General features: G+C 35.0%; 1 protein-coding gene across 1 annotated transcript in view; it reads left to right on the forward strand.

Moving 5' to 3' along the window:
- Positions 1 to 6,486, forward strand: part of LOC121312749 (cadherin-20-like) — a 44,676-nt gene extending 38,190 nt beyond the window's left edge. Inside the window, exon 12 of the mRNA XM_041244479.1 lies at positions 714 to 6,486. Within this exon, the coding sequence (XP_041100413.1) occupies positions 714 to 1,204 (491 nt within the window). The 3' untranslated portion in view covers positions 1,205 to 6,486. The remainder of the gene's footprint in view (positions 1 to 713) is intronic.
- The last annotated feature ends 6,686 nt before the right edge of the window (positions 6,487 to 13,172 follow it).

The following is a 13,172-nucleotide window of genomic DNA, read 5'->3' on the forward strand; positions in this document are numbered from 1 at the left end:
ATTTTTTGTTTTATGTTGAACTTTGTTAAATTGATTCACTTAAAATTGTATAGACCCAATTGGTATCAGAGAAGTACAGGTTTAATGGCAATGTGAAGTCTTAATGCTTATTGAGAGGACCATCTCTAATAAAACTCCCTATTTTCCTTTGTTTAAAAATCTCTATGGGGTATACTGGTCTTTAGAAGAGAACATATTTTTACAAAATGACAAATTTCAAGGATTGGAAACCACATACCATGAATGATACATGGATAAGAAAATGATTAGTTTTGTACACCCTGTTTATTCTACCTTAAAAAAATCTGTAGGTATTTATTCTTTTACTGCTCCCCTTTTAGCACTTACATTTTCTTCACTTTGGTCCACATGTGCTGGAGCCCCTTTCCAGTGAGAATTCCTCCTTACATAAGCCGTGCTGTCCTCCTTCACCGAAACTATAGGACAGGCTAATGCTATAGAGTAAAATGTTTCCTCAGAAAGAGACATTCTGTCCAGCATTGAGATCACTCTCTAGCGTTGAGGTTACATCTAGAAGTGTTTCAAAGGTCAATTAAATAATAACAGGGGAAAGTGAAAATACTATTGAGTTCCCAATATCTCCAATATGGAGCCGATCTGCTCTAATATAAAAATGCATTTGTTATTTTGTTTAAATTTAATGTAACTTATTATTCAGCTTGCTATTAAATCCTTACGCTGTCTTCCTTCAGTGATGGTCCTGCTCATCCTGTCCCTGCGGAGCCAGAGGAAGAAGCCCTATCTGACAGACGCGGAGGAGAATGTACACGAGAACATTGTGCGCTACGATGATGAAGGTGGCGGAGAGCAGGACACTGAGGCCTTTGACATTGCCGCCATGTGGAACCCGAGAGAATCTGTGAAGTTCAGGCAGGACATGGTGCCGGAAATTGAGAGCCTGTCCCGCTATGTGCCTCAGAACTACATGGGGGACAGTAACGTTCACGGCTATGTGCTGGCCAAGCTGTATGAGGCCGATGTGGACCCCAGCGCGCCCCCCTACGACTCCCTACAGACATATGCCTATGAAGGTGAGGGGTCCGTGGCGGATTCTCTCAGCTCCTTGCAGTCTGTCACCACGAATACCGACCATGACTATGACTATCTCAGCGACTGGGGGCCCCGCTTTAAAAAACTGTCTGACATGTATGGGGTTTCAGAGATGGACAATGCTTTATGGTAGCCATTTAGACTGTGGAACTAGTTCTACAGTATTTCACAAATACCACGCGAGCTGAGAAAGTGTGAGTGAATATTTCTCAAGAATATGCAGGATTTGTAGTATTGCATCTAATGAGATCAAACTCCTGTGCAAGAGAAAAATAACATGTTCTTCTGTAACGCTCATTCACACTAATCTGGTATTTCGTATACAGAAGAACTTAGCAATGTGCTGCTAAGATATTTTAAGTATTGTGGTTGATTGTAAGAAAGATCGCATATTACTGGACTAGGCGGCCCATCCTGTGCATTTAAATTGGGACTTTATGGCAAGAATCCCTTATTATGTGTACAGCCTCATAGTAAACAAATTCTGCAAATTCTGTGTATTTCCAATAATGTACATCCATTTTTTTTTTTTAATTTAGGGTTGCATATACATTTCCTGCTCATATTTATTGAAATACAGTATTTATATTTTATATAAATTATTGGAAATATTAGAGGCTTATTCCTGTGATTTTCAAAACATGTAAATGCTATGGTTCCATCTAATTATGATGTAGCTGTGTAAGATAAACAGTGTAAATTATAACCTGCTAAGTATGTGTAAAAAGCCTCCCACATGCTGAAACCTGATAGGTTGAGTATTGCTGGAAGTGCTTGTTTCTCTAGTTGTAACGTAAGGGATGACTGTATTGCCTGACAGTCTTTAACTTCCCTGTTTTTTTTTTTTTTTGTTTGTTTTGTTTTTTGTTACTAAGCAACCACATATTGTTGTACAAATGGGAGCTCAAACACATTATATTTACACAGTGAAGCCAGGGCTCCTATCTACTGAGCTACCCACAGAGATGTTTACATGTTTTGTAAAAATGTTTAAATATAGTTTTCAGTCACCATGAACTCAGTAAACCACTAGTTGTGTGCAGTGTATAAATGGGATTAATTCAAACTCAGGTGCTTGAGTTTAAAGGGAGGCAAAACATGTATACAAATGACTGTTTGTAAATCAGTAGACTGGCATCTAACCTTATCTGCAGAGTTATCTTTGAGCCCTAAGTAGGATGAGCAAACTTTGTTCTGGACTGTATAGCTGTGAAACCATTGAGGATTCAAATTGGCAGTTAATTTGATGATCTGCTAGTGCCAAATGCAAAGTAAACCTTCTTCAAGAGAAAGCCAAATATGGAAAGGAAAAAATATGTCGTACAGTAAGGAGGGCTCAGACCTGTTATGTCTGTCTGTCTGAGCAATGTTTACAGGGGAAATCTACTTGAATTTCACACAGTAAAGAACAATGTTACAGATATTTGAATGTATATACATATATATTTTGTATATTTGGTAATAAAAAACATTTTTGTAAATACCTGTAGGTATGTTGTACTGAACACCGATATTGTAGTACTTCTTTTTTTTCCTAGTTCCAACTCTTTCTCACTCTTGGAACAGATGGAAGACTGTATGTGAGTAATGTTTGCTTGCTTACTTAACTTAATCAGTTATAGAGAGGTTAGCAAGCAGCATATTGGTATTGTATATTCTTTCAGTGTTTTTTTTTTTTTTTCACAGCAGCACAAGGAAATAGTGTTGAGGTCACTGTTCAACATTCTAAGGACCATACCACCCAAAATCACCCAATCATCAAACTAGTCTTCAAAAAGAAAGAAAAATACTATGATATATACCCCAGATAAATGTTACTGTATACCACAGTTATTGTAAATACCAATGGTTTCTAGAAAGCAAGCATAAAATACAATACAATATTATCCATAAAATTCAATCATCCTCTATTCATCAGGTCTTTGATAACAATTTTGTAAATCAGAATAAAATTACACTACATTTGAATTCAATTAGATTTTTTTTAAAGAAAAATGAACATTTCCATTGTTCCCTATGGGAAGCAATCCATTTAGGGACTCATACACGTTTAGGGATACTTTTCAGTTGGCCACTCACCCCCATTTCTATACTGTAGAAAATTAATGCATGCTTTTGAAAACAGTGTTGGTGGCTATTCTATCCGGACAGCATCGTAACACAAACCGTATTTAAATTATATATGGTAAACAATATCTATCAAAATAGTACAATTCCATCATTACAGTGAACTCCAGGGTCTAGTACTATACCAGGGTAAATAAAGCTTTGTTTGTAAGTGTAACAGGCAGTGTTGTGCACTACACTGCCATGACAGATTTTGACACCTATTCCGTCATAACTAACTAGCTACTTCCCCTTTCGACTAACAAGCTGGGCAAACATTGATATGCTTTGACCCCTAAGACACTGAAATGGCCTAAAAACAGTAACAGACAAAAGTGAGAGCTTTCTGTAAATTGGTATGGTACCAAAAAAAGATTTGTTTTGAACAACAATATCAGCCAGATTACAACATACACCTGAATTGAAAATCCAATCTAATGATCAAATAGCATTATTTAATGAATCTAGACATTTTGTTAAACTAGTATATGTCCTTTTAATGAGGAAAACTTTAATCAAAGTGATATAGTTGCAAAAAAAAAAAGGGGGTTCATGGTGTAAATATTTGATTAACTTAGCTTGCAATGGCTGTACAAAAATAATTCAAACTTCTATAGTGGTTTCTGTTCAGACTCCAGTGATCCTATTATAGCTTTGCAGATTCCTTCCCTTTTCACCATGTATTTGTTCCTGACACCACCTAACTCCTGTTTGCAGCAAATTTGTTTTGCACAGTCTATGGTGGTGTGACAGTTTAAATAGATTTCAAAGTCTAAAATGCATTATAGTATGAAAAACTAAATAAAAAATCACCTTTATATTGTTTAATATTCGTTCTTGAGTACAATCTTTGTTTTTTGTGATTTATAGTAAGTTAATTAATAAGTGTGCCGTATGTTATTCTAACAAAAATGACTTCATGCTGTATGAGAAGACAGCTTTGCTTTGTGGTCCTCTCACTCAAACTAGAGACACTCTACACACAGTGTATTAATTTATATTACAATGCTGTATTATCGTGTGATGTTAGAGTGTGATTAGCTGTGTTCAGAAACATTTTTCCACTTGACTGGAGTCAATACTGTGAACTTAGGTAGATTTATTAAAATGTCATAGATTTTTGCCACCTCATTTCCATTGTGTGCTGTATCAGTACAATTCCAAATAGAAGTTAATAAGGCTCACAGTACATTACATTTGTGTCTGTCCCCTTAGGTAATACTATGCATTTTCATTTTTACCATTATTAGCTACAGCATGATCAGTCTAAGATCAAAGTCTTGGCTCTAAATGTCTGCTCAGAATTCACAATTTAAAACAGATTTGGGCTCATCTTCCTTGAAATAAATTACACACGTGTGAAACTGTCCAGTGGCACGCTGGAATCATCTTAATTGCAGAATGACACTTTTAATAAGAACATTTCTACTGCTTACCATGTGGGTCTAGTAAAGCTTTTGTAATTTGATTTGAAGTAACACTTGGACTGATTAAAGTAAACAGTGTCAGTACATACTTCCCAAGGTACGCAAGCAGAAGTTTACATCATATCTATCAGTTTATAGGACAGAATTAAAGACATAGTTGCAGTCATTTAGTTATATCAACAAGACTGGTAGGCCTAATACAAACACACCAGTAATAAAATGTGCAAATATGTTTTTTGGTCCATTAATCATGTCTATCAATGTTTTGCTTCCCTTTTGTTTTGCTTTTTTAAAGCTATTTTTCATATCTGAAAAAAAATGTTTTTAGATATGATGAAACATTTTGTTGAAAGGATCTGTATCACTTATGGTTAGAAGTTAAAGCAATGCCACAGGGAAAGGGTTCACTTTTCGAGACAACACTGGTAATGGAAATTAACTAAGAACATGCAAGAATACAGCTGTGTTCCAAACATTAAGACAATAACGCGAAGTGTACTGCCTCTATACAATAGAACTTTAATATGGAAGCCAAATTTGGTCATTGTCATAGTTGTAGTAGCAGATTTGCAAACTCGTACAAGCTCCCCTCACTGGTATGCTTAACAAATATATTTGGTACCAAACTAGGTTAAACAATGTACTCATTTTGCTTGCCTTACTTTCATATAGTCACTAAAACAACTTTCTAGGTCAATTCACTGCAGTAGATTGATCAATGGCAGGATAGAAGACATTGACATAGAAAGTACAAGAACAGGCAACCAAAAGTAAGGCATGAAAACTGAGAATTTTCTTCAACCCAGTATAGTAGCAGAATGTTGTTGTTTTTTCTTTTTTTTTTAATGGCACGTCTTTCAAAACTGATCAGATAAATAACTACAGCACATTTCCATTCTTCCAACATCATGATCCTTCTTCAGTAATCAGTAAAGGAGGAATATAAAAACAGCCAATTAAGACGATAAACTCCTATAAAACTAAATTATTGGAGAGGTCCTGCAGATGGTGAGTTCATATGGTGCATATTACAAAATAAAAAAATGAGAAGAAACTAATTTATTGTATTACTTTGCATAGTCTTTAGACAGCTTCCCATTGTACAATAATCTGTCACTGTCTGGGGCATGTTGCTTGCAACTATTTTTGCAGATTGATGAGCTGTATGTTGAAAAAGACATTTCATTGAAATATGTGTCTAATTGACTTGTTTCCCTAAGCTGACTGTTTAATGTTATGGATGGATATAATATTCACCACACTTCAACACAGTCTATATCAGTGATCTGAACCCAGATAGTTTGTGATACAAAACAGTTTAACAGAAGAACTTTCAGGAAAACATGCTGTATACATATTTTACAGTTGTTCATGTATATATTTTTGGTTGTTTCTGGGTCTACTGCAATATTGAGTTGTATTCCTTTGTTTTGTTTACAGTAGAGGCTTTTAGTTAACTGAGTGCTAGCAGCATGCCTAATGTGTTTGACTGCTTCACATCAAAACAAAACATGTTGCTGTGACTTTTCCTCTCTGCTGGCTCCACCAAACACATAACGGTAGAAAATTATGTAAAGAAACAACTTATTTTATTGTTATTCATATTGAACAAAATCCTATCTTATTAAAACTCTACAATACATAAAACGGTATATCTTATTATTATGCGGCCTACTGTAAATGATTCAGAATGGAAAGCCTATGTTATGCGTAACAACATACTTTTGTAACCTTAGCAATGCCCCAGGACAATTTAATCATCTCATTTCAACCTCAGTAATGCTTGTGTAATTCATTTAGTCATTGTATTAGTGACTTTGAGTCACAACAATTAAACCCAGTAAATGGTTACAATAATTGCAATTGCTTGATACTGTATATATATATTTTAGATCTCATTCACGGGGCTGTGATCTCACCAGTGGAGATAAGACCATTGGCACAGCTTGAGATCTGCAAACATTTCACTGTAACAGTATTTAATCTTGGCCATAGACCACCCTTTCCTCTCTTTACCTGTCCATTCGTATTTGAACTAGAGGTATTTGGGTACCAGTGGATGGATTATGTGAGAGACAAAACAAATATAAGTGAGAAACTGTTAAAATCTGTGGATTATTGGAACATACATCAATTCACCACTTTGTTTTAACTGAAATGCATTCAAAATACCATTTCCGAATATTACTGATAATAGAAAATACATACATCATTTAGTAGATCTCAAGAATTACAATACAAGTGTTACAATCACACATATGCACTCGAAATGCTGAATTTGATTTGTAATCCACAGTTCGCTGTGGTCCCTGTCACAAATTCAGTTTTTTGTCGAATTGGAATGGAACATGAAATTAGGCTTTAATACCAGGAGTTTGGATTCAAAGTGGATTATTTTTAAAACTGAACTCAGGGTTAAAGATTAAGACTTATGTTAGAGAGAGCATTGAAAGGCACAAGGTGTGAGTAATAAAAACATAACCTTCACTCAGTATCAATCTTATCTCTTACTATAATAATAAAATCAATCTTTGTACAGTGTCCTCCACAGTTGTCTAGTTCTTTACAAAGTGGGAATTATATTCCATACTACAGTTCAAAACAGAGACTGCAAGTCAGCTGAACACATCAATATATATCAACCAAGTGACTGTCACAAACCTGAAAGCTAGCCAAATAAGCAACAGGGAAATATGAAAAGATGATGGGTTTTCAAAGCTTCTAAATTTAGAGAGCTTTCCAAGGTGGTTCTGTGATAAGAGACTAATTGCACTAAAGAATGTATGCTATGATCAAACATGTCCAGTTTCCAAAAGATCTAAAACAAGACCCTGTGAATCCTATATAATCATTATTTTCCTAAACCTTGGGTTATACAGATTGGAATTAAACTAAACATATTTTACAAATTATGATCAATGACATTAATCGAGAAGCCTCATCTGACTGCCCTTCACAAAAATTATCTTTTTGTATCCAAATCTGCTCCCTCTGCTGCAATAATGCAGATGATCTGATTGAATGGCATGCGTGGAGACAGAAAGACAGCTTGGCATTGATGCAGGAGAAAGCATTGATGCATGATGTCGAGGAGAATTTATTTTAACTTTTTTATGACAAAAATATCAGAACAATTGTGATTATTTTTCACAATATAACCATGACACTGTAGGTACAGCACAGCAAAAAGAAAAAAAAAAGTAATGTGTTGTAATCAAAATCAGGTGTTCTGTAACTCTTTAATAGATAGACTGGGGAAAGAAATCTTCAAGCTTCTTCTCATTCACATACAATGTGTGCTGTATGGCTGCAGGAAAAGAACATTCCAAGCAGTTACCAGTATTTTCTACAGCTCGTTTGAGTCACCTGATTCCCTTCCCTTACCCTTAAGCCATTTCTCGCAAGAAGAAAAAAAAAAACATCTGTAATATAGCAAGTGTAATACAGAATTCAGTGTCAAACTAGGTCATGCAGCGTCTCCTGAATTGCACAATTCAAGGACAGTGGTTGCTCTCACTAAGCTGCTAATTATATTTCAGGGCTGGTAATTACATTGGAGGGCTGTTGAATATCTTAATCAACCCTTAGTCATAGTAAAATAAAACTTTCCTTTCCTTGTTAACATTGCTTTGAAGGTGAAGGATGAAAGCTTTGATGGAAAGAAACATTAAAAGGTTTTGCTCCAAGATCTCCTGTCAGCAACGGAACAAGAATTTAAAGCAAAGCACAAACAGAGAACATTTTGAAATACATAACCAAACATCTCGCCATGTGAGCCTTAGTACCAACTATCGGAGATTTCACATTTCATGTGGTTAAAGTATCTTGGGAGCAGGTATGAACCCAGAGGTCTCCAGCGGCTCTTCTAGTACAGTATAAGCACTCATGCATGGAGTGCAGGGAGAGTCATCGAGAGCTCCTTGGAATGTTGGTGGTGCAAAGTTGCTATTCCTGGCTGTTGGTGCTGTATTAACCTTTGTAATCCTGAGGCACCAGAATCAAGGCTGGGTCTCATCTTCAGGGTTCAGTTGCTTGGGAACATTTGTTGCTTAAGTATGATGGGTGAAAATACAATTTTGGCTTGACTGCGGAAACATTCATTTTTCAGTAAATACACCAGCTGAAACGTCATTGTTACAATTTTTAGCTGATTCCATTGCTACTGGCATATTGTCAACTTAGAAAATATGTTGTTCAAAGAGGGATGTTTATTAACGTTATGTTATTTACACTGATATGCTGTCAGGGATATACATAACACATTACAGGTGTTCCTAAAAAAAATCACTGCGACCTATATCCACAGTAGTTGGAAAAGTCTCTCATAACAGTGTGTTTTGAAAATAGGAGTGGTATCAGATTCTGCAAAAAATACATCCTGGTGTGTTAATTTTTTTATTGCTTTTTTATAATAAGCCATCAGCTTGAGCTGCTTGCAATAGCTTGGCATCTCAGCCCATTTAATTGAATGAAGAGGCACCCCCTTAATCAAGCCTCGTCCTTGAGCTTAAACACAAGTGCAAGCCAACCTTAACTTAGGGAGTTTCAACATCCGGCTTGCAGTCCCCAGGATCCGGAGCAACTTATGACAGCGTATAATGCAAAGAAAACAGACAAATCGCTTGTTTGAACAGGGGTCAGGATTCTTGCCAGCCTAACCTATTGGATTGAATGGGAAGACAAGGGCTAGACATGAACCGGTACCCTCACAGTTAAAAGACAGAGCTTCATTGTTGGGAACCACTGTACAGTAATGGCTTGGCATCTCAGCCTATTGCAGCTCTCTAGAACAGGTTCTGCAGTTGAGGGGCAGGTATGTGTCTTACGATGTTGTCAGTATTATTAACTCATCAGCTGCTAGGAAGAGATCCATTCCATTGCTTCAACTCAGAGTCAAAGCATCTGTGTCAGAAAAACTGAAGTAGGCACAAGGTGAGGTGTTACAGCAGATGTAATCAACAAACTAACTAGGCTATGCAAATATGTTTATTTCACTCTAAAACTATGTTAGCACCTGACATGTAGCTGCAGTCTTCTTTAATAATTATTTTTAAATCCCTGCACTAGTGTGTGCCAATGTGTTTGAATATAAATCGCTTTTTAAATGTTTTGCTAACACTGCAATGTTTGTTTTTCACACTGCAATAGAAAAGATTGACTCTGATAATGAGTACAATTGCTTAATGCAAAAACATCAGTAACTTCTATACATCTGCCTCAGTAAAATAAAAGATGATGGCTGGTCTGCATTTTAATCTGCTAATGTGGCAATTTTCTGAATAGATCAATAAAAGACAATGGCTCTGATTTAAAAGAATAGCACTCAGACCTTAATATGAGTCCCTTAATGTGAGCTGCTCGTTCACCTTACTGGAACCGATCAAGCTATATAATTGAACATGACACAGGTCAATAGAAATCTATAGAGGGTCGACATTCTGTCATTCTTATTCCCTCACTATCAGAAATGACTCATATTTTATCATTAACCTTCTTGTGTACGCAACAACACTTTAAGCAAAAGAAGATATATGATATTAAAGAGGTACAACATTAAATATTAGACAATGTAGATTCTGTAAAAGGACATTCAACTACAAATACATGTGGTTTTCAACACAATAACTGTCTGTTTGTACCAAACAAATTAAAATTGAAAAACAAACAGCTCAACTTGAATAGGTGCTCAGAAATAGATTTTTAAATGCCTGAATCCCAATCTCCTTTCCTTAATACCAACATTATGCTACCGAGTCGCTTTTGACGGTCGCTATAACCTTTACTGTTGAACACCAAGAAAATCAGCTTTGTTGTGTTTTGGGGATAGCCCCTCTTTTACATCACATACATACATATATTTTAAATATAGCTTTAATTATGGTATAACAGGAATAACTATTCATTCTGTGTTATTGTAACACAAGATTTCATGTACATTATTTATTAATTACCTCAGCTTATTCTTTTTCTTTGATAGGTGAGTATAAGACATTATTAATATATCTGCCCATTTAGAATAGTCCACCCTTCTGTGCCACCAACCATATTTACTAAAATATCTAATTTGATATTAAACTAAAGCTGGGTGAGGGATCCTCAAAATATATGTTAAGTAACATTGGAAGACAATTTTTCTTTTTTATTTATATATAATATCTATTAATATCTAACAAGATACAAATGTTTAACATCAACAATTATAAACGTTGAATGGTTATTTACGTTTATATATATATATATATTTTATGAAGACAGTTTAGAATATCTTTGGGTGATGCTATTGTAACAGAGCAAAGGCTGCATTCAAACTGATAGAGCTTTCAACCTCATCTCACTCACCGATGGGACAGAATTGACAAAACTGTTACAACATTATTACAACAGCAATTATTTCCAATTGCAAAATCTCTTAAGAGGAGCCTTTTCTCCAGTATTATTACAAAAAGAGTATAAAGGGATACTGTAGATATCCGTCTATACTATACATGTTTTCATGGGGGATAAATGGTACTTAAATGTGCAACACCTCAGAAAGCAAGTGTAGCTGCAATCACTTGCTGTCTGCCCTCATAACTCATGACCAGCGGGTGAGGGAGTCATGTTTAATAATCGCTGTGTGGTTTCTTTCATGCGTGTGATTAGTTTTGCGACCTACTGTATTTTTTTTCAGGTCAGGCTACCCCACAGAAGATTTCCAATTTTTATTTTCACATTGGCATATTGACCAGGTGGGTCAATAGCCTGAACTAATGTTTTCAAATAGTCCCAGGAGAGAAGGCTACTAACATGCATCTTACAGTATTATCTAGCTAGTGCAATTTAAGAACATCCCGCTTCTTAATATCATGTAGCCTGCCTATAGATAAAGGGAGAAATAGGTTGTCTTATCCAGTTTTCAGTTCTAATATTCCACATTAACAAGTATAGATGAACTGATTGAGTTATTGGGCTCACAAAGTTCCTTATCAAAATAAAGCAGATGAATCCATGAGTTAAATGAAAATTTTCAAAAAATCAAACTAAAAAAAGGTTGATAAAAAAAACCTTGTTAACTCGGAACCTTTTTTTTTTTAAACAAGTAGTCTGTTTTATGTGATCATGCATACTCATAATTCTGTTTCAATTCATAAGTTTCAAACTTTTTTTTTTTTTTTTTTTTTTTTTACAGCTACAACTTTTTGCACAAGTAGTTTACCCTATATAGTTTTTTTTTTTTTTTTTTTTTTTTTTTTTTTTTTTTTTAAACAGATTTGTTCTATGCTACTTGTTTCTGTTTATTCATGTTTTGTAATCTTGTTTTTTCTTTTCTTACTATGATTTCACTTCAGTGCTCTCCAAGCACAAGTGTAGTTTGCAAGTCCATTTGTCTGACAGGCTCATTTCCCCTCATAAAATGTTGAAAGGCACATAAAACTCAACTCTCAATATCTTGTCAACACGCAAGCTGCTAAGAGATTTGAGCTCACATCTGTAACTGTTTGGCAGCTTCATATCAAACTAACTACTGACTGATCTACTTCACAGTTAAATCAGGTAAACTTTACCAAGCACACAAAAAAGGTAAAAGCATAAAAAGGGTAAAAGCCCTTTATGGCTGACACACAAATAATTTATTGAAAAACTGATAATTAATGCCATTTGAATGAATGGGTACATAATGCAGAAACAAAATATAAATAAAAACAACAACACATTTGATTGTTGATCAGAAGAGAGGAGTATTGCTTACAGTAATACATTACAAATCTGTTTATTGTACAGAATTTTTACATTGCAGTGTCACCACTTGTAAATGCACTGTAATTAAAATGGAAAAACCATTAAAACTCAAATTTTTGTTTTAGAGCAGCAAGTGTGTTTTCACATAGAAGAAGTATTATTCCTAACAGCAGGTTCCCAGAAATAAATGTGACTTACATGTTTTCCTTTCAAGATCTTAGGTTTTCAACATGTCAATTTCAGTACACTTTGGTTTGAGGTCAGGGGTGTGTTCTCTTATCACTGTCGGAAGAGCGAAAAGAAATAAGCAAAATGCTGAAAAGACCTTTTAAACAGACCTTAAACTTATAAGTGTAAAAATGTGTCAGGATGTTAACAATGGACATAAAAAATACAGGCAAGTTATTTAGACTGTAGTAGCAACACATGGGGACATATAACGCTATATTTTTCAGAACCCTGCTACTTACTCTTTAAACTAATACAAAAACCCCTATCATTAATGTGATGTATACAAATATTAACCAACGTACAGTACTGCGGGTTCAAAGTCACTCTACACAGTACTTCTGGTTTGGATGAAACCCCTCTTGCCTTTGGTGTATTAAAGTGAAAGCAAATCTAATCATATGAAATTAAAAACATACACATCCACAAAGACAGACACACAGACCAAACTGAAACCATATTTGGAGTTTTATTATAATAAATGTGCTTAACAGCAATCATAAAATCAGCATATACAGATAATGAACAGTGATTTATCATAAAAAATATAAAATCTACATTTATTAAAATCAGGCCACAAGAAATAAAATTCACAGAACTGATAGAAAGAATACGCAAAAA

The sequence above is a fragment of the Polyodon spathula genome, chromosome 3 (assembly GCF_017654505.1).
Source record: "Polyodon spathula isolate WHYD16114869_AA chromosome 3, ASM1765450v1, whole genome shotgun sequence".
Classification (NCBI taxonomy): Eukaryota; Metazoa; Chordata; class Actinopteri; order Acipenseriformes; family Polyodontidae; genus Polyodon; species Polyodon spathula.